Source organism: Microchirus variegatus (genome assembly GCF_963457635.1).
Source record: "Microchirus variegatus genome assembly, chromosome: 14".
NCBI lineage: Eukaryota > Metazoa > Chordata > Actinopteri > Pleuronectiformes > Soleidae > Microchirus > Microchirus variegatus.
This window is the reverse complement of record NC_139815.1, coordinates 19171444-19192568: the sequence shown is the minus strand read 5'-3', so window position 1 is coordinate 19192568 and position 21125 is coordinate 19171444. Positions and strand designations below refer to the sequence as shown.

Here is a 21125-nt window from a genome sequence, read left to right as displayed (position 1 = left end):
TCTGAGCTGGTTCTTTCTCCTGGCAGAGCATCAGTCGCTCAGCTGTGTGGAGTGTGGAGGGAAGGACTGAGGATAATCTGCTCAGCTGCAGCAGGTCACGCTGCAGAGGACAGGAGATGCTGCAGAGGACAGTCCTGTGTCTGGTGTCATCTCCTGCTAACTGCATCCTTTTGTTTTTCAGAATCCACCATGCGTTTGAAAATAAAGAAAGCCAAGGACTTAAATAAAGTAAAGCACATTCGATGACTCCTGCTTTGAATTATGTGTTAAATATGCTCACTCAATGGAGACGAGTAAATTACCCTCATCACGTCCATTGTCCGTTGTTCAACTTTTCGAACAGTTTGATGTCAGAACTTCACTGCTTTGATGTTAACCATCTTCACAGCAAACAGCAGATAAACAGGTAAACAGCCAGCAGATGTTTTTTTTTCTCAGGTCGAAACTAAAAACTGAGCTAAAAGGAAAGCAAATGATGGATTCATTTATGGGCTACAGAGCTGCACAGTAGCTGTAGTTGGTTACCAGGTTACAGAAATACTAATGTACTGATTCCTATGGAGGCTAGAGGGAGGGTGGAGTAAAACCCCAATCTAAAATCAACAACATCAGAGAGAGAGAACACATTTGAGGAGATGCTCAGTGTCAGAAAGAGCTGCTGTTCACAGTAATGTCTCCATTCTCTCAGACGTCTCTCTCTGCTCAAGACATTAGTATTCTACATTATCGATTGCATGTTGGACCTTTAATACAAATAAAAGCCTTTCATCTAATTTAAATTAAATACACTGCAATAAAACTTAAAGCATGTTTGCCTGCTTTTTGATATATGTCCAATCTGCCCTGCTTGGACAAAAATGTACCAGCTGCCTCTGGTTATTATGCTTGATAGATGTAGAGGAGCAGGTGTTGTCTGCCAATCATGATCCAGCGATACACGTCGAGTCCTTAAATTCGTTCAACGTGCCACCGAAGCTTAACGGCGGTTATTTACAAAACCACCGACATCACCCAGAGCTGGTGTTAGAGAAGCAGACGGCAGGATCAATCTCCTCTGTCCAACCAGGTTGGAGAGTGTGTGTAAAATAAAAACGCAGCGAGTGTGTGCATGTGTGAAGTTGCGCTCAATAACCGGCAGGAGAGAAAAGTCAGGCTCAGTGTGCAGCGTCTTTTTAACACGTTTACATGACAGATACAGTGATAAGAGGATTAAGTCGTCACACTGACATGGATGGATCAATCGAAAATAAACATTTTCAGTGTCAACGTTCAGCTGTGTGACGCTGCTGCAAACAAAGTCAGTGTCCTTCACTGAAATAAACGAGAAAAAGTAGAAGGAAAGAGATGACAGGAGATTGAAGAAGAAAGGAAGGAACCTGACACAGTGGACAGAGTTCAACTTTACCTGTGCTCTTTCTCACAGAGATGGACAGATATAGACAGAAAAAGAGAGAAAGACAGGGACAGAGACACAGACACAGAGAGATGGAGACGAACAGAAAGAAACAGAAATGGAGATGGACATAGACAGGGATTAAGAGGGTCAGACAAAAACAGAAAAAGACGAACACAGGGAGAGAGCGATGAAATAGTTAGCGACAGAGATGAGAAAGACAGGGATAAAGACAGAGAGACGGTGAATGATCAGTGATGCATTCACTATATCCTCTCTTCTCAGTAAAGCAGAGTTGGACTCTTAGGTTGACCCTTAGATCTTTTGAACACTAATAAAACAGGACAAACACTGCGTGGGCTGGATTGTACCAATTACAGCAAGAGGTTGAGGGCTAATAAATGTTAGCAGCCCTTGAAATTCCACCGTATTCAAATACAGAAATACAACCGCGTAAAAACCAGTGCTCAGTGTGCAGAATCACCGCAGATGAAGACAGATAGGTCGTCCACCAGAGGGCGCTGTAAAATCCCTCCCTTTTTTTTCTTTGAAAAACTGAAGAAACACTAATTATTTACGTTTGTATGTGGATGATGAGTTCCTGATGTTTGACACCTGCCACCACCCCCTTCAAACCTAAGTGTTTTTGCTGTTGTGGAAAAGCTCACATGTAACATTATAATAAGACACGACGCAGTGTCTCGTACAATCTTGGTAGTTATAAAAAAAAAAGTCCATGATTGGGGCAGCAAACTCACCACTGGAGCAGTCCAGTCCTCCCCAGCCGGGCTCACACTGACATGTGTCTGGAGAGACGCAGCGACCATGAGCGCACTCTTCTGTACACAGAGCTAGAAGATCAGAGAGAGAGACTGTGTTACCACTGACATGTTTACATATGACATAAAGACAGGTGTTAAGATTAGACCATGTTTGAACCAGATGTTTTCAGTTTCATTCAAAGAGGCTTTGGCATTTTCTTTTAAAATTAAAACATTTGTACTTTTATTTGTGTTTTCAATTCTCAAATGAAACAATGCAAGGGAAACTGTGGACGCAGAATATTACCTTTTGTTCACATGTGAACTACAAAGACCTTTAATTTAAAGTATGTTCACTCTGCTAACCTGCTGTTTGACAGCCTGAAACTGGGGTTTATAATGCTCTGAAAACTTCTCACTCTTTAGTACAAAAGCCCATGAAGAAATGTTTTTTAGCATGCAGGGACAATTTGCAGGTCTACTGTTGCTTCTGTCACTAGGTTAAAATGTGTTATTTGTTATTTTGAAGACAAACTCTTATTAATGGAGGCAGCAGGGGATGAAACAATCCAGTGTGCAGTTTACAAATTCTGATTTTATTAGGTGAGCCTTTTGTTATGTGGCTAGAGTATTTTTTTTAGGTGCAAAATCAAAATCACAGCTATATTTTTCCACGAGCACAAGCCTGCCTACCACCTGCCTACACCCACTTTTCAAAAAAAAAAAAAAACTGTAATTACCTCTTTCATATTTGAATTTGAAATGTTTCCTCAAAAGGGACTTGTCTCCATGCAATGACAAAATAATAGTAAGTGAGAAACTGCCAGAACTTATTGGAAGAAGAAGAAAAAACAGTTTTTCATAGGATCAATATTACTTTTCTTGCAATGGGTAAGTGATTATTTTGGAGAATCTAACCACTGATGGCAAAACTGTCAAACATAATTTGTCAAAACCCAGATTACGGATTTGGCAAATTGGCGGCAATTAATATTTAACATGGTTAACACACATTTAGCAAGCTCAGATGTGTAATTCTCAGCAACATCCTAAACAGATCAGGATGAATCATGCGATGGAAATGGCTATCAGCAAGTGAAGTTCTGTACAGCTCTAGAAAGTCTTCTGGATCCAGTGGATCAAAGCATTTCAGATGCCAGTATGTAAATCGCGGGTGATAAAGTGTTAAAAGCCTTGGCAGAGGTCAGCTCTCTCTGAGTGCTCTTGTCGTGTATGTATTTATTGCTCTGTCTCTCTCTGTGTCTGCGAGTCTTTTATATTGTCTCCCTCTTTCTTTAGGTTTTCTCCTCTGCTCGTCCTCCCTCCCGTCTTCTTGCCGTGGCCTCTGGCCTCTCAGCTAATCGCCATGGGGGATAATGACAGAGTGTGGCTGGACGGCGCCGTAAAAACCCGGCATCGTTTATAATGAAGTGATAGAGTCATCTGTTTTGAACCTGCAGATAGAGTCTGACAAATCTCAAATGTAAGGTGGAGTCACGGTGAAATATTACAGCAGCTGGAAAAGTTTAAAGCAGCAAAATGAAGCCATGGCATTCTTATCTGCTCGCTGTACACAGCTGATAATGTGGCGAGCACGCTGCTATCGGGAAGCATCTCACTGCATCTGAACCGAGTCTGTAAATTCATAAATACATACAGCGAGTGTTGATAGATTCATCCATGTCTCTGTGGAATATATTAATCTGTCAAAGCACAAACAACAGGAGCCGTCAAGAACCAGATTAAATTTAGCAGGTTAAAAACTTTATATAAACAAACTTCTTTAAAATGTGTCTTAAGCTCAGAGACCAGAGCATCCACTCTTTTACTTCTACTAAAAGTCTGTTCTCTCCAGAAACCTAACAAGAATACCATGTTTTGCAGGTGTCCCCTCTGTGTCTCTGCCTTAGCCTGAGAGGCAATACTCAGGGCTAAAATGCCCAGGCAGCTTGTGTGCAAGGGGTTGAAAGTGATTTGTCTCAGAGCCTCTTTTCATCCTCAGCCTCGCTGTCAACCAGATGATCAATTGCAGAATTTCTTCTCAAATGCTTATCAGTGTGTTGTCAACAGACTAGATATAAACACGAAGCCTTGGTAACAATGCTGTCGTTCCTGATGAGCCAAACTAGCCAATGTCTATTTACATTTACATATTTACAGTGATGGTGATGTGATGTCCACTGTTGGTGTGTGCACTTTTTATGACTGCAGCAGGGAGAACAGACTTGTCCAAGAGCTCTGTTTGGACGGTGTACCGTTGAGATTTAACGCATAAACATAACTTGATTGGTTGGTGCCTGTGCTGGAATAATTGCATGACAGGGTTTGATTTGGCCAGCACTTGGTACCGACACTTAGAAAAATGAAAATGTCTCGACTTCTGCCACATGCAGTGCGTGCAGAGTGAGGCAAGACACAGACGGAGCAGCATTTCAGTCGAAGCTTCCGCTGTGTGCGAAAGGATTGCAGAGTTAGACACGCTAAATGGTATTACAAAGCATATTTGGAATAGCATCTGACAAGTCCGAACACAGAGTCAAAGAAAGAGAAGCCACTGAGAAGGACTGAGTCCAACAACGCAAGTGAAGTGTAGTCAGGAACACTCTCACCATAATTAAACCATTCATTGCAACAAAAGGAAATACAGTTAGACTTGGCGCTGATGGCTCTGCTCTTTAAATGCTCCATGGATTGGCCGAGCAGCTTACTAAGCCAAACAGGGAATCAAATGTAAACTTGTACAAAAGCAAGCCCAAGCAAGAAATTGAAAAACTGTTAGCCTGTTAGACTCCAGGTTCAAGGTTCCTTTGTTTTCATTTACAAGTTTGCACATGAAAATGCAATTTGTCCTCAGGACAATGGTATAACTATAGGCAGTGCAGCAGGTGTCCGTGCAGATGCGGGGCCTGGGGTTTATAATTTATGCTGTGCTACGTAGTTTGTGTTCCACACACTCTATAATAATGAATGGTTGAGGGAAGTGAAACAACCTCATATACATTTTTTTTACAGCGTGTTCAGCAGGACAACATGGCTGGAATAAACCAGTTTTTTCCAGTGATTATGGATTATGGTGGTGGTCTGCAGTGTCTTATGCGACATCTTCAAGTCAATGCCGAGCGCATAGTTCGTTGCCCAGTGTTGTTGAAGCAAGTTGATTCTGTGTGTATGACCTACAGTTTAGTGCTGAATTGAAATTATATTTTTAATGCTAAAATATAATTTTTTTGTATGCATGAATTTTCAAATTTACTGTTTTAAGCAAATTTTTATTTTTAGATTAAAGTTATAGACAAATTACATTTGTTGCATTCCTGAACATTTTATTTATTTATTTTTAATGTTACGCTTGATTAATTTCTGACTTGGTGAATTAATTTTCGTCATCTGCCAAATAATTAACATTTTTAAGTTCAAGGGTTTCCGAAAGATTTCTAATCCATTTATTTAGTGTCGTATTCATTCCAGGTGATGATAAATTTGTTTTCTGCTGCAAAATCATCGTTTGATGTGGTTTATGCAGATTGTCAGTTTTTGTATGGTTTTAAATTATCGCCAATCGCTTCAGTCTCATTATGATCTACAGGCTTCATGTTACTGTATGACTGTTTGCCTAATTATCAAGTACTGAAGTGCTGTTGTGAAGTTATGGCCTGAAAGAAAGGCCTGTTTGTCACAGTTAGTGCTCATTTCAGCACCACGGAGACATCGGACAGCTCCCCTGCTCTGGCTCATGCCTCGTTTTCACCTCTGAGGGCTCTTAACCAAGCGCTGTCCATGTTTATGACTTCTCATCTCTGCTTTTCCAACACAATAACCATAGTCAAATGCATATGTGGTTGTTTAATATATACTGTATACAGTGTGTGAATATGTGTGCTCATTATTAATAACTTGTGTGTACAAGGGCCCGTCATACAAGCTTGCACTGGGGCCTGTCGTTACCATGTTACGCCTCTGCCTCAGGACCAGCAGCTACTACTAATACAAATAATAATAATTAATTAATAATTAAAGTCATTATGTTTTTAAAAATGTAAAACTAAAAAGTACATTTGTAATAAATAACTGGTACAGCAATTAAAAGCAGAGCAGAAAGTTTGAAAAACATAGCAGCACAGCAGGGAAGAGCAGTGTAAAATTAATTGAATGAGGCTTAGAGTTGACCGGTCTTACAGTCTCTGGATAGAAGCTGTGTTTTCTCATCTAGAAGAGTGGAGGCTCTGGTGGCAGCGGCAAAGCTTTGCCAGTGGCAGTGGCTTGAGAGTGGCAAGAAATGAGTGCAAATTGTTATTTAAACGGACCGCCTTGGTGAGAGATTGGCTGTGATTATGGCGTGATTAATAAATTGAGGACAGCATGCTGTCAGCTGATTATAGCTGGAGTGTATTACCATCAACTAACGGTTGTACATTCCCCCGGTGTGGGACAGATAAAGGATTATCTTATGAGTTCATTTCAATTCTGACACGATCTTCCGCGATGTGAATTTCCCAAAAATGTATTTAAATTTAGACTTTTCCCACGCGGTGTCACGTTTGTTACAGCAACATTATTAAACAACCGTCAGAGTGTAAAGTCAGCATGGATGTGTGTCCAGTCCATGCTGGGAAAACGCTGAGAAGTGCAGTAAATATTTTCCGTTGGTGAGAGCACAAACACATAACACACCTACGAAGCATGAAGATGTTCAGTCGAGTTAAAATGAAGACCCGGATCTTTTAATTATAGTATGTGTCATAAGTCTGAGTTTTATCTCGCTTCCTCTGTGGCTCAGTTTCTGTGGATCCGAGCGTGACAGTGAATCTTACATCAGGACGAGCTGAAGACGTCGGACTGACAGCTCCGAGACTTTAGCAGCTGCAGGAGCAGCTCAAGCTCTGTTTGTGCAGATGATTCCATGTAGGAGAACCAGGTGGCCTGATGTGCATAAATATGTGCACAGATGAAGATCTCATAAATGACACACACACATACACACAGAGGGAGAGAGGGCTACCTGTGTGTTTACATGTTCGAGGCTGCTTTTTAAAATGAGATGAGAAAGAAGAGCAGTGAAACAAAAGGGCTGCAGCACAGGAAAACCCACCAATATGAGTTTTATGGTGTTTTAGCCACAGACAGGTCACACTCTCTAAATTTACAGCAGCACTGTGTTAATGTTTTACAGCTTTTCACCCCTCCTCCTGCATTAAGAATCGTCAGCTACGCACACACACACTTGGCTCCTAACACCATGAGTCTGATACAGAGTTGTTGCTGCACAATAACAGTGAGCAGAGTTGCTGTATGTTAATGCGACTGATGGATTACAAAGCGTTCAATATTACAATATCGGAGATTTGACTCGTCTTGCTCAGGCAGTCAAAAGAATTTGGCACTGAAATAATAATAAAAAAGATATACTGTATATTCAAGTGTAAAACACACTTAGCCATTCAAAGCCTTGACAACAGAACAGCCTTCTCAATCTTCAGCTGTAGATTAAACTAACCAAAAAGACAGCGACCGCAACCACCACAATAAAATCAAACTCATAAATTACACAAAAAAAAAATATATATCTCGAACACTGAGGAAAAAAAAACTGAACTGAATCCTTGAGTCAACTAAATTGTTATTCAAGTTCAAATAGAAAACTTGAGCTTGATTCTGACCAAACAAAGACTCACTGACCGCTAGTGCACAATAGAAAGAGAGGCAGGCTGAAAATAAAACACAGCTGTGTGTGTGGAGGTGGAAATGGAGATGCACTTCCTCCTTCACTGTGAGAAATTCTTCTCGCTAAGAGGGTCATTCTCCAAAGAAATGTCAAAGAAAATACCAAACGTCCTGGTGTTAAACCCAGAATAGAAAAGAAACTAAGGATTGTGCTCACTGAAGGGACAGCAGCTGCTCTGGCTGCCACAGCGCGAGTCTCTGTAAGAACACCGCGTTACACTGTGCATCTAACCAACGTTATATGTGACACATGCACACCTTTGTGTGATACGTAACGAATGAGGTGTAATAACGGGAAGTTAGTGATGTGGAAAATATAGCTGTAAACAGCATATCACTTCATGCAAATAAAGCTATTCAAATTTGCTTATTTTAATTAAATCATGCAAATAAAAAAATACTTTAAGTTTATAGGGCGAGAGGAACAGCCCTGATTTTAATTCCCTGTATAATTTTGCTCACTCCAACGAAAGATAATAAGGTCATTTATAATGTGTTGTGAAACAGGTGACAGTTTGTTGTGTCATTAACATACATGAATGAACTTCCTGTTATTCTCAGCATCTGTCCCGCTGTTTCATATGTTTGCTTATCGCTAATCTTTAAGCAGCAGAGCATTATATCACATGAGAGGAGATGACAGGGCAACAACAACTGACTGTAAATATGTTAAATATCCACCAACCAAGTGTATAAGAGAGTGGTATAACATTATCCACACAGGCATGTTTGTCAATAACTTTCTCTCCACCCTCAGCTGTCTTTTATTTGAACACATCTCCACTACAGGACCTCTTTTTCATCTCTGGTTGAGAGGATTTTGAGGGTAGTTAAGGCTTTTCTGACCCATTACTGCAGCTCAGTGTTCTGTTGGCATTCCATGTGTTGAAGTGCCATGAGCTGCATTATTGGGTGTGTGGCAGTGGGTGGCTTAAACATTAAGGCACTGTTTAGGTTTGGTGTTTTGCTCCATTAAGCCTTAATGGAGCAAAACACGGGAGAGTGCTGGTGAGGGCAACGATATCCGAAAAACCGGAAGTCTGAGAAAAGTTCTATTCTTGGCTCCACAATGCATCACAGAGTCCTACACAAACTTCCAGCCTCAGAGGATTTATCTGTCCAGCGGATACATGTTATATATGACGGCAATGTGCCTGCTAGAGCCTGCAAATTATCATTTTCCAAATGCTAACTGTTAGCTCCCAGTAGTCTCTGTGGCTGATGTCATTTCCTGCCCATTAAGTTTCGTTTTAATCTTGGTATTTTGACCACAAATGTCACATGTTCATTAGGAGACCAGGGAATTCGGTTAACTTGTAAAAATAGGGTATAATATGAGTCTTTTAACATATTATTTCCTGTCATCTCTGATCAAGTCATGGTGCATTTCATACACATTCAACAGTATCTTCGATATATCGCATTCATAGAAATATTAGGTCACAATGACCTTGACTTTTGAAGGTCAAAATCTCTTCAGTCCAGGTGAAAGTTTCTGCCTAAGTTCCCCCCCAGGGAATCACGTATACAAGGTAAAACAAAGATTTGTCTGAGTGACCACCAAAATCTCATCCTTGAGATTAAGTGAACGCTTGTGCCAAGTTTGAAAGGATTCCCTAAAGACGTTCTTGAGATGTCACGTTCACAAGAACGTGAGGGACGGACGACCTGAAAACACGGCGCCTCCGGCCTCTGGCTGTCACCTGTGTGCAGCTATAAAAAGGCTTTTAAAGGTTTTTATCTCCAGCTGCTGTGGAGGACGACATTTAACTGCCGGGAGGTGACACATTCCTTCCTCACTCTAGGAAATATGGTCATAAAGCATTAAAATAAGTAAATGTGACGCACCAAGTAAACCGCTTGAAAAACTTGGGTTCTGTTTGACACTTTCAGGCAGAAACCCCAGAGAGCCAGAGACACAGAATCCTGATGAATCTTTAAACAGCCGAATAATCCTTTCATCCAGGAACAGCTACTGGTGGATTACATCAGCAACAAGATGAATAGATATCAAAATAAATAATCACTACCTAATTCCAGCTATTGTCTCAGCATGCTGAAGCCGTCCTCAGTGCCCTTCAAGCTCCCGACGCTGGAGAGCGAGAGCTGACGTAAGCATCGACCAACACTTCTCCTCAGCGGCGTCTCTTCACAGCTGCCTCATGGACCATCGTGTTTTTAAATGGACAAACTAAACAAGCGTTTGAGTTTTAATGATACAGGAACTGAAGGCTAACATTGTTTTTCCTACGTGCAAGGAGGAGAACATTGAGGTCAAAGCCAATAGATGTTGGTAAAGACTAAAAACTGTCCCTCAAATGAAAACAGTTAAATGAACACCAAATCCATAAAAAGCTACTAGACAATAAAAGACTTAGAGCTCATACATAGATGTGCTCATTCCACAAAGCAGAGTATGTGCACTTCAGTTAAATTAAGTTTATGAGATACAAAAAAAAAATACATTTTCTTTCACTCTTCACTGTTATTTTTATTTTAATACTGCATGGATATTTGGGTTGTGAATACATTTGGATGAACTATTTGTATATACTTAGTTTGGGTTGAACATCGTTTTTTGAAGGGTAACTTGTGGATTTAGGCTGATTGCAAATATTTGACGCTGTTGAATTATTTAGCAGAGACGTAAAAGCGTTGTTGCCTCACAGCAAGTCGATCGCCGCTTCGCATTCTAGTTCAGGCCTTTCTCCTTGTCCTCTGTAGTGTGAGTGTGAGAGTGGATGGCTCTTCATCTTTGCATGTTAACCCTGTGATGGACTGGCAGGGTTCAACCCGACCTTTTGCCCTATATCAGTATAAACTTTATACTGACAAAGGGTAAAAGGTCAGGTTATACTTTATACTGTAAAGTATATAAGTAGAGAACACAAATTTTACTTTATCCTGCTCCTTTTTGGATACTTGTGTTCTCTTGTGTGTGTGTTTTTTATGTATAATTCTTTTTAAAACTTTTTTTCATAAATGAGATTTTTTAACAGCCAATCAAACAACACACTAGATAACACAACAGATAGAGTCGTCGTAGATAAGTGCTTGACATTAATATGTGAGACAAAATAGAGAAGTGCCTTTCCAATATCAAGGCTCACAATGAAATAAAATATGAGGCACAATAAAAAAATATCACAATGTTTGCCTGTATGCTCTCATGACTCATGACTTATGACTTTGGTGGCATAACCAGGACGTTCCTCCAACCATCAACCACCCATAATCCACTCATCTCAGCACAAAAGAAAGAAAAAAAACTCCATCTGATGATATCACTTTATCTGATAATATTTCCATTCCGTCCAGTATTTTTCACAAAAACACCCGGTCAGATCATCTGTGAGTAGAACATGAAGCGATGCACTAAATCATCTTAAACCTACATTCACCCAGATACTGTTAATGCTATACTGGAAATCTTTCATATTCATATATGTGTTGATGGTCATTTGCTCTTCATGAGTCTGTAAACTGGGAAAACAAGTGGTTACTGTGGTAACAGCTGCATGTCAGGGAGCTTAGGTTGGGTTCAGACAGAAAGAAGGCAACCCAAACTGCAATTTCATCTAAAAGGTAAACACTTTATACTTCCTGATAAGCAGGAAATAAAAACTGGAACATAAACAAAGCAGCCAGAAAACAAAAGCAGGGAAACATCCCACTCCTTCCCCCATGACCTCCCGCTGCTGCAGAGGGGAAGAGGGAATCCTTTTATTTACCTCATGCTGTGCCTACCACACAACAAAAGACCTGTCGGAGGTTGTTAGCATTAGCGAGCCATCACTGGTCGCTCCAAGCGTTTAAGCTCTTTGGCCAATGTGAGCGATGTCATACAATAGAGTGTTTCCCCATCCCCGGGACAATGTAATAAAGTCATTTTACCAGCAGATGTATAAATAAAGACACACAACGGCACACTCCCCATCCCCCGAGGCAGAGCCATTGACTTCTTCTGTACCATGAGAAAAAGCAGTGCCGCTCTATAGAGTTTACCATGTAGGCTGGATAATTGACGCGTTCAGCAGAAGCAGGAGGACGAAGCATTAGTCTGAGATTAAGATGAAGATTAGAGACATTCTTCTTTCTCCTGTCAGTTCTACACTCTCTGTCCACTGTCGATGTCTCACTTTCTCTGCACTTTGTTTAAAAAAACAAAACAAAAAAACAAAACAAATAAAGAAAAAAGATTTTCCTTGGGAAGAAGGGAAGATCTTTATGTCAACAAACGGCAGCAGATGTTTACTGACTACACTCTCCTCTCAGTCTTTTCTCAACATTGATGTATAAGAAGTCCAATAAATAACACTGAGGAAAAAAAACAACTTCTCTCAATTAAAGCTATTGCTTCCAGGGATGAGCATCAAGTACAAATTCACTAAAAGTATCACTGGAAAAAAACAAAAAATTCTGGCAGCACCAATGATCAATGGTCAGTTTATTAGGGACAGTGAGCTGAAATACCTGCAATGCTGCTGATTGTTCTTTTTGCATTCTCATCAAATAAATAAATAAAAAGCTAATTTAAGAGAAGTATTTTATGTGTTTTAAGGTTTCAAAATCAGATAAAATCAAATTATTTTCCCAAATCAGATTTTTCCATGGGCAAATGTGCAGCAACAGCTGCAGAACATTACACAGAACAACAAAGACTACAAACAGAAGGACATATAATTCACAGAATTATACAAAAGCTTCAGCTTAAGAAAGATCGATATTGCACCTGCCCTAAAAAAATTATATTGAGCCAATCCTAAAAAAAAAAGACCAACATGAAACCAACCCAAAACACTAAAACTGTAAATTTGTCATTAGAAAGATGCATGACAATGTTTCCTTGTTGAGTAGTGGGAATACAATTCAGAAAATAGAACGTGTGATTTGCCACATACATACATTTATAAACCTGCATGTGCCAACAATTATGAAACAATGCAATTTGTCCCAACAGCCCTATTGTTGACCTAAACCTCAAACTAAACTCCGCTACTTTAAAACACACACTATGGTTGTCTGCTCGTCTCATGTTTTTTGTTTCCTCTTGTTTACTGTGATTTCAGAGCTGAGGTCAAAGTTGAATCATCGACTGTGTAACAGAGCTGCACTGATCTGATGCAGATACAGAAAACTGCCTGGTGCCAGTGAAAAGATAATGACTGAGATGCAGCAACACAGAGCAATTTCCACAAACATGGACACTTTGTGTATCAGGTGGAAAACGAAAAAAAATAAATAAACAGGTGACAGGTAAATAACTGTTACACCGAAAATAAATAAAAAATATTTCATCTGCAGCTGGAGAAACTTCTGCTGGTTGGTTTTGTGTTGATAATTGATCAAAAAGGAAAATTGTTTGAAAAAAACAATATATGTTATTGTGGAAAAGGTGAAGTAAATTAAGAATGCTTTCACTAATACACTGTAATTCCATCAACTGTTTTAGGTTGCACACAGTTTTTAGCCGTGTTTCCACTCAGTGGCACGGTTCAGTTCGGCACGTTTTTTAGCTTAATAGACCCAAAGTGAAAAAAATATCAAGACAACTTACGGACACAGAGATCTCCAAGCTCGTAGAATCCTGGACAGCACTGAGAGCGTCGCCGGTACATGGTCCTCACACCTTTTCTGTAGGCTGTCTTATAGCTGATCCTACAAACACACACACACACAACCATTAGACAGATACCCTTACCCATAACCCAACTGGGTGAGAGAACACACCCATATGACAAATGTGATAAACCTGACAAAGTGGGAGATTGTCTGGGTCAGACATGTTCATACTGGCAGCAGATCGACTGGAACATCCAGGTAAAAAAAAAACCTGACACCTGGTTCAAGCTGCAGGAGACACATGGACTCACTCGAAATGTGACATACTGAGATGACAGGAGAACTTCCTGATGTGGACATTTGCATTTCTCTTACATAAAGCCCCTCTGAACGTTTTCAGGAACACTTTTGTCCACAGAGGCTGCCCTGCTTCTACAAGAGCTCAGAAAGGGCAAAACGTACATGAAGGACACAATGGCATCTCATACACTATCAGTCATTATTTACAGTCCTACTGAAACTAGAGTTTGGAGGAGTTTGGAAACGCTGCTGGCTACATTTTAGTTGGAAAAGTCTTTTCAGTGCTTTTTGTCTGGACAGGCAGAAACAGATGTTTGGAAACAATTACACCAGAGGTCTCAAACTCACTGCTCCCTGAAGATCCCTGAATTACCAACTGTAGCTTTCTGGGAAAGTGAAGGAAGCACAAAATATGTTGCCCGTTTACAGCATAACTCACAGAACTTATCCCTGTACTGATAGGCCAGACGTTGTCTAAAGAACAGGGCTGCTAAGATTACGAATAGTTATGATGCATGCTATGAACATGCATGCATCAGAATAAAATAAAAAGTTATCAAAACTTATTTTTAAATTTTAAATATAATATTTGAATTTGAGTTAATTCTGTTTTAAGAGTTGCAACCTTATCCGTTTATGAAAATAAATGGAAAGTGAGACTGTTGTGATTTACAAAATGATTTAAACTTTAACAAACAGTATGACTTTTTAAATTCACATCTTCTATCCTGTGTAACAGTACATTCATATTAAATAAATGATGAACCAATCGTGGACACGCTGCTCCCTATCTGTTCACACCTCCACCTCTGAATGACGATCATAACTCAAGCGTCTCGGGGAGTCCGTGCGACTCATTCAAGGACACTGATGTTTTCTGACATTTCACATCAGGTTCAATGACTCAGTTCGGAGACGCGGGAGCTAAACTGGCGGCTATAAAGCTTAATGGGGTCATTAAAGTCGACACAACAGACACTCATCAGAATGACCATGGCGGCGGCGTGGGGGTACAGTGGCAACCTGACTTTCCCTGTACACGAGTCATAACGTCATAATGTCACTGAGCAGAAACGTGTCAAACTTGTATTGGATCCTCATTATGTTTACAGACAGAGCAAACATTGTCAGTCATCAGCAGGCAAACAGCAAATACTGTACAATGTAACTGTTTCAGGAGATATTTCTTCACAGCGATAAAACCTGTGGATGAGTGAAGGTTTTTGTTTTGAAAAGATCAATACTTACTGCAGGAAAACATACGTGATTATAGAAACGGTCTTAATATTAATGCTAATGATAATTAAAAAAAGACCCATAATACATCATTCCAAGTCAAGCAAAGATAATACATATAATAATATTGTCTGTTTTTATGCATCTCTTTCAGATCAATGTGTCATTATTTTTAACCATAATTATTTTTCTCTTACATAAATATGCACTTCTTCCTGTTTTTCATGAATAAAATGCCATACTATAAGATCATTTTATTCTCCATTTGTAGCAGGCATTCGAGATGCTGGTGATATGCAATCAAACTATGATTACTATTACACACCACATACAAGGCTACAAACGCTCACCTCTACACACACACACAGAAAAGGAAAACCTACACCAGGATGTTAAATATAAATGTTTTTTTTATAACTGCCCTGTGAACACTTCAAGGCTTCACTGGGGACAAATAAAAGTTTGTATTTAACTGAAAACAAAAAGAAGTGGGAACATGTAGAATACCCTTTCATACCTGTGTCTTGTGCATTTGAACCAGTTGAGGATGTCGGTGCAGCGGGTGTAGTAGACCTGGTCAAATGGATGAGCGTACGACTCCTGCACAGTCACTGCGTAGCTACAAGGACAGAAACAGGAAAGGTCAGATCCGCTACGACAGTTTCCTCATAATCACATTCACAGGCAGGAGCGTGAAGACAGCACCACAGTGATGGAGCAACAGAATATTCTCCAATCTGTCAATATTTCAAAAATTTGTCGTGATGCCACCGTCAATACCGTTTACTCTTAAAGACGAATCATCAAGATGAGGAGAATTGATCCATGGGTGAAGAGCCAGGAAACTACATAGAGATCAATTCTTCCTCTGAACTCTGAGTTTGATTTTCTTTTAAACTTTCAGGATTTTTACTTTGATTAATGTCCACCTGTTGTTCTGAGCTGTGACACTGAGATGTAGTCAGTGTGTTCCCACCTGAGCTGAGGGTTCCCTTTATATGGAAAATTGTGTCAGATGAAACTATGAAGACAGGGAGAGCTCATTGACCACAGCAGGTGCCGAGCCACATGACTGCTTTTTGCCCAGTCTCCCAGTCCTCAAACCACATGTGTGGCAGCAGTCCATTTATTATACACTGACCTCTCCCAGTGGCTGCACACATTGGGGTCGTCAGGGTTGAGCGGCGATGCCATCGAGATGAAGCTGAACAGGCTAAGACGCAGCAGTAACCACATTGTCCTCGTCACTGAGGGGAAAAAAAGAGATCATTAGAGATGTGTGTTGACCTATTAAACAGCATTTGACGGTGATGGTGACGAGTTCTTGAATCAGGGGAGAAAAAAAGAACACCATCGCCCTTATAAACAAATCTGCAGAAACAATGATTGCGAGGCGAAGGTCAACAAAACACATCACTGCTTATCTTCAATATCCGAAAATGAAATACACACAAAGGGAAAAAAGATGTGCTACAGATGCATTGCAGGAAGTGTACAAATGATGGTATCCTTGTATAAAGATATGTGTAGATTCTCATTCATCAAGGTCATAGTTCTCCAAAAGTCATTGAATCAGTCGAGACTGGACTTGTAGAAAGGTGAGAAAGTAAAGCTTTACTTGAGTATTTATAGTTAAATTGTCTTGTTATGTCTATTCCACTAAATTCACTGTAACTGTGACCTTTATCATTGAGATTTTACTTTAAAGCAAATTCCAATCGAATATATAAATGGCTTTGTGGTTCACAAAGTGCTTCTGCTTATAAATTTATAACATGTTTTCTCCTTTATTAAGTAAAACATATCTATCCAGGAAATGTGGAGCTGTATGGTAAAGGAAAAAGCAGCAGTTATGATTGGTACATGCAAGCAGCTGGTCAGGCAACCATTCAGGGAGCTCTTGATTGCTGCTTCAATTTAATTTGTGAGTCAAAATCATGATGTGTGATTAAAAATAAAATCAAAAATTGTGTCACTTTACTCATGCCGTGTGGTTCTTCCACCTTGCCGTCTCAGTTATGATGTAAAATGCATCTCACTGTGTCTGTAGTGTGGGAATGTGGCCACATGCACAAAAACAAAACATTGCTATACTACACACAACACACAAAGAGTCACAGAGAGAGAGTCACGTGCAGCTGACAGGCTTGATCAGCATCAGTGTGAACCAATAGCTCAAAATAACAAAAAGTTACGCACTAAAGCTTTAAATTTTACAAACACCAAAGATTGGAAAAAAAATCCATGAAAGGAACGAAAGGAAAAAAGAAAATATTAATGTATAAAAGAAACTTGAAGAGGTGTCCTCCTCCGTCGCTGCAGTCTTACTGACGTGCTGCTCGATATGCAGCAGCAAAAATCAGAAGATGCTGAAACAGAGTAATGTTTTCACGTTAAATCACTGTCAGCAGCAGGTGGTGGAGATGAAAGTGGGTGTGACCATCGATACAAAATAATCAGTGAGATAAAACTGATACAAAAACAACAAGTCAATGTGAGAATACAGAAAGTAGCCAGGCTGCAAATATGGAGATTTCTGAATGAGATCGGGTTCACAAAGTAATGAAACTTGTGATCCACTGTTATTTTTTGTTGTTGTGAGCAACAGTGGAGGGTGAATGGATGTCGGGTGGAAATGGCACAGAAATGTTCAAAAGCTTCTGTTGCTTTATGCAAAATAAAAACAGCAAATCATGAAAATGTTTCTGAGGATGCCAATCAGGGAACTGTGAGCAGTGACTCAATGCGGGGCGTCTGACACAACAATCTCTGCTTTACATAAATATCAGGTGCAACAGTAGAGAGGCCACGGTGGGAAAACATGAGTCTCAACCAAAACTGTCAAAGTGCAAAACTGGAGCAGAAACACTCAGAGAATCACAGACGGAAATTTAACAAAATTATTACCATGTCTCAACTGGTGTTTACACAAAGGATGTTTGCTGAGAGTGTTGTGTGGCAGCAGCTGTGACACAAGACTTCTTCAGGTTGTCAGGACATTTCAGCTGAGCTCACAATGACAAGCCTCAAGGATCACGGTGATGATGAATAAACCCCTGAGTGACAGAGGTGGTACGAGCCAAAGCCTTCCACCCACGCCGTCCCGTGAAGGACTGACATGATGAGGTTCTCTGGTGGACGACTGGTGGCATGTTCTCATTAGGTGAGCGGAAAACGTCAAGTTTGGATGGATATTGGTTTTTCGTACAGGTGCAGACAGACTGCAGACATTTATATTTATGATTAATTCGGCGAGAGCAACCTCTGAACAACATGTCTGACATAAACAACAGCACCGTCCACCAAAGTGTGATGACGATGACACTGCTGTCGGATGCTACAATACAACCACTGTCACGAGACGGACCGACAGAAACTCTGGACTCTTAACGTGTGTTCACACTGAACGTGAAAGCAATGTTCCACATCGCATTACTCGCGCACATGTGGATAATTTGTGTTTACTCGCATGATTAACTGAGTACACACAACAAAAACAACAGGTAACTACTACTCACCTGGGGCTAAGGTTGGTGCCAAGTGCTGAAAATAGCTTGAATCAATTAACACAGTAGTAAGCAGGAAGTCCATCTTCTTCATTTACTTTCTGCCTCGCCCTCTCCACCTTCCCCTGGTCCCGTTTTGGGACAGTGGAAGAATCTCGCCACTGACTGGCTTTTCATATAATCAATAAAATATATCATATATATAATCATATGATCCATTATTTTCTCCAATTCAAATGTAGCAATTCCATCATTCCATTCTTATTTTGTGGCGTCTGTGTTCAAAATTCTTATTTGCGATTTACCCCAGTAACACAAACTTGCTAAAGAAGACAGCAGTACCCCATGCAAGTTAAAATCGCTGATTTGCCTGCTATATACTTTGGGGTGGGAGACTAAGCCGTATCCAAGGTAACACAAACTTCAATTTCATGTCAGAAAAGACTGTCTAACTAAAAATAAAACAGAGAAAACCCATTTTCAGATAACAAGTTACACTGATATAAAATAATAAAATAAAATTTAAATAAAAATAAAATAAAAGTAGTTTTATGTTATGTTCTCAGCACAGTGAGCACAAAGAATGCAGTCACCTGTACTCACTACAATTTTTCCAAGATTCAAACCAAAGACTCATATAAAGAGAATAGTATAAAATTATACTCTGACTGAACACAGCTTACCTTCAGCACAGGAGCAGGATGAGTTGCGATCTGACGAAAGCGGGGATGGAGCTCAGGACACCTACAGCAGATGAGCAGATTCACCTGTCATTTACACACAATGCTTTTGCAGCCTCTGAAATAAAACCATGTTTTATTTGCACTGTTGAGTGAAAATGAAGCGGTTTTCAGTTTTCCCCCACTGAAACATCTTCATCATCAGCTTTTAGTTTTTAGTTCAATTCACCCAAGGACAGAAAAAGTGCAGAGGATCCTCTTCCTCACATTTGTTCAGTTTCAGCACAAACGGTGACTCTACCTCAGATGAAAGCAAGAGTTAATTCTGTGGTTTTATCTGAGCTCTGCCATATTTTATCACTGCAGCTAATGAAAAGTGAAAAGACGACAGAATATATAATGTGTGTGTGTGTGTCTGCGTGTGCGTGTATAAGCAGCTCCTCAAAGCGGCAGTAGATCAATAGAAACACAGTTATTGTTAGTCAAACAGTTTTTCTCATGTCCCGTTTAACATCATCAAAGCAGAGTGACACTGAGCTCAGACATGTGGAGCAGGCACACACATGCACATTTGTACTTCATTCACAGTGAGGACACTCTTAGACATAATGCATTCCCTAGCCCCTTACCCTAACCTTCACCTAATTCTAATCTTAACCTTAAAACCAGGTCTTAAAACCAGGTCTTCACCCCCAAAAAGTGTGAGGACCAGCTTAAATGACCTCACTTTGCCAAAAATGTCTCACAAATCCACAAATACAAGAATATACACACACACTGGCTTTATGAAATCATATACTATACAGACAGACAAACTATTTTATTAATAGTCCAAATAAAACGTCAACAATTACAACTAAATCAAAACTCCACCACCCACTACGATGTCAGTCACCTCAGCATAACGGATAAACTGTGGTGACATTAGGCCACAAAAAAAAAGTAACAAAATTCATCCCTGAATCCAAGTTAGCAGCTGTGCCAATCTGTCCAGTTTCCCACAAAGGCATTCCTGAGACAGTGACCTTAGCCTATGTCCTTGGGGTAGTCCACATATTTGTGGTTGCTGATCAATAATTCAATAATAACCTTCCAGCCTAATTTAAATGAAGATATGTGAGCGAGAACTAGACTTCTGCACCCCCTCTTGGCTCTGTTTCTTGCTTTGTAGAAATCTGGCCTATGATGAGAGACTTTGACCAATCACAGAGCGGCTCAGAGAGAGAGAAAGAGATGGCACAGCCTACTGGATGTTCTACAAAACAGCTGCACAAACACATCCCTTCAGTGAAAAAGTCTCTATTCCAACATTGGCAAAAACTGCAGAGGCTGTGAACAACCTATAAAAAGATGTTTAATCTCAAAGTGAGCCGGAATTAAACACAATTAAACAACTGTCTACTACTACTAGAGATGAAGACTCGGGTCATTATACTTTCACATATCATGTGAATAGGTAAAATGTGCATTATTTGTTTCAGTTGCTCAGGCTTGTATGTATGGGGCGATTTGTAGGATATTCAACTTGAGTTTAGAATAGGTACTGTAGTCTAGATTAAACATATTATGTTGTTGTTGTTCCCCCTCCTCCCATTTTTGTCGCCGAAGCCATTATAACAATTTAACCTGTTTCCTTATTCTCCGATTACATTTCTTGCATACAGCTCATTTAACTGGAGCAATACATGTACATTGTGTGACTTGATGTCACAAAAGCACTTCAGCATCGATTCTTCAAGGGTCCTGATATGGAAGTTGGGCTGCCTGATAACTGAAAATATGTGTTTGTCACTTAATTCAAGCTGGCAGCCACACACAAAACAAAGACAGGTGACTTTTCCATCAGTAAATAAAGTGTTTTTGTTTTTCACTGTGAAGCCTCAGCTGTAAATGATCTGTGATGATGTGTCAAATTCATCATAATATAAATTACATTATTCATACCGACAACACTTATTACTGACAA

The 21125-nt window shown here is 40.0% G+C and overlaps 1 protein-coding gene across 1 annotated transcript in view; it reads right to left on the bottom strand.

Moving 5' to 3' along the window:
• Positions 1-16158, bottom strand: part of LOC310936646 (uncharacterized protein) — a gene marked incomplete at its 3' end in the record, with an annotated part of 68802 nt that extends 52644 nt beyond the window's left edge. Inside the window, exons 1-4 of the mRNA XM_083900753.1 lie at positions 16115-16158; positions 15491-15592; positions 13433-13533; positions 2152-2244 (exon numbers count right to left, since the gene is read on the bottom strand). Of these exons, the coding sequence (XP_083756879.1) occupies positions 2152-2244; positions 13433-13493 (154 nt within the window). The 5' untranslated portion in view covers positions 13494-13533; positions 15491-15592; positions 16115-16158. The remainder of the gene's footprint in view (positions 1-2151; positions 2245-13432; positions 13534-15490; positions 15593-16114) is intronic.
• Between the last annotated feature and the right edge of the window lie 4967 nt (positions 16159-21125).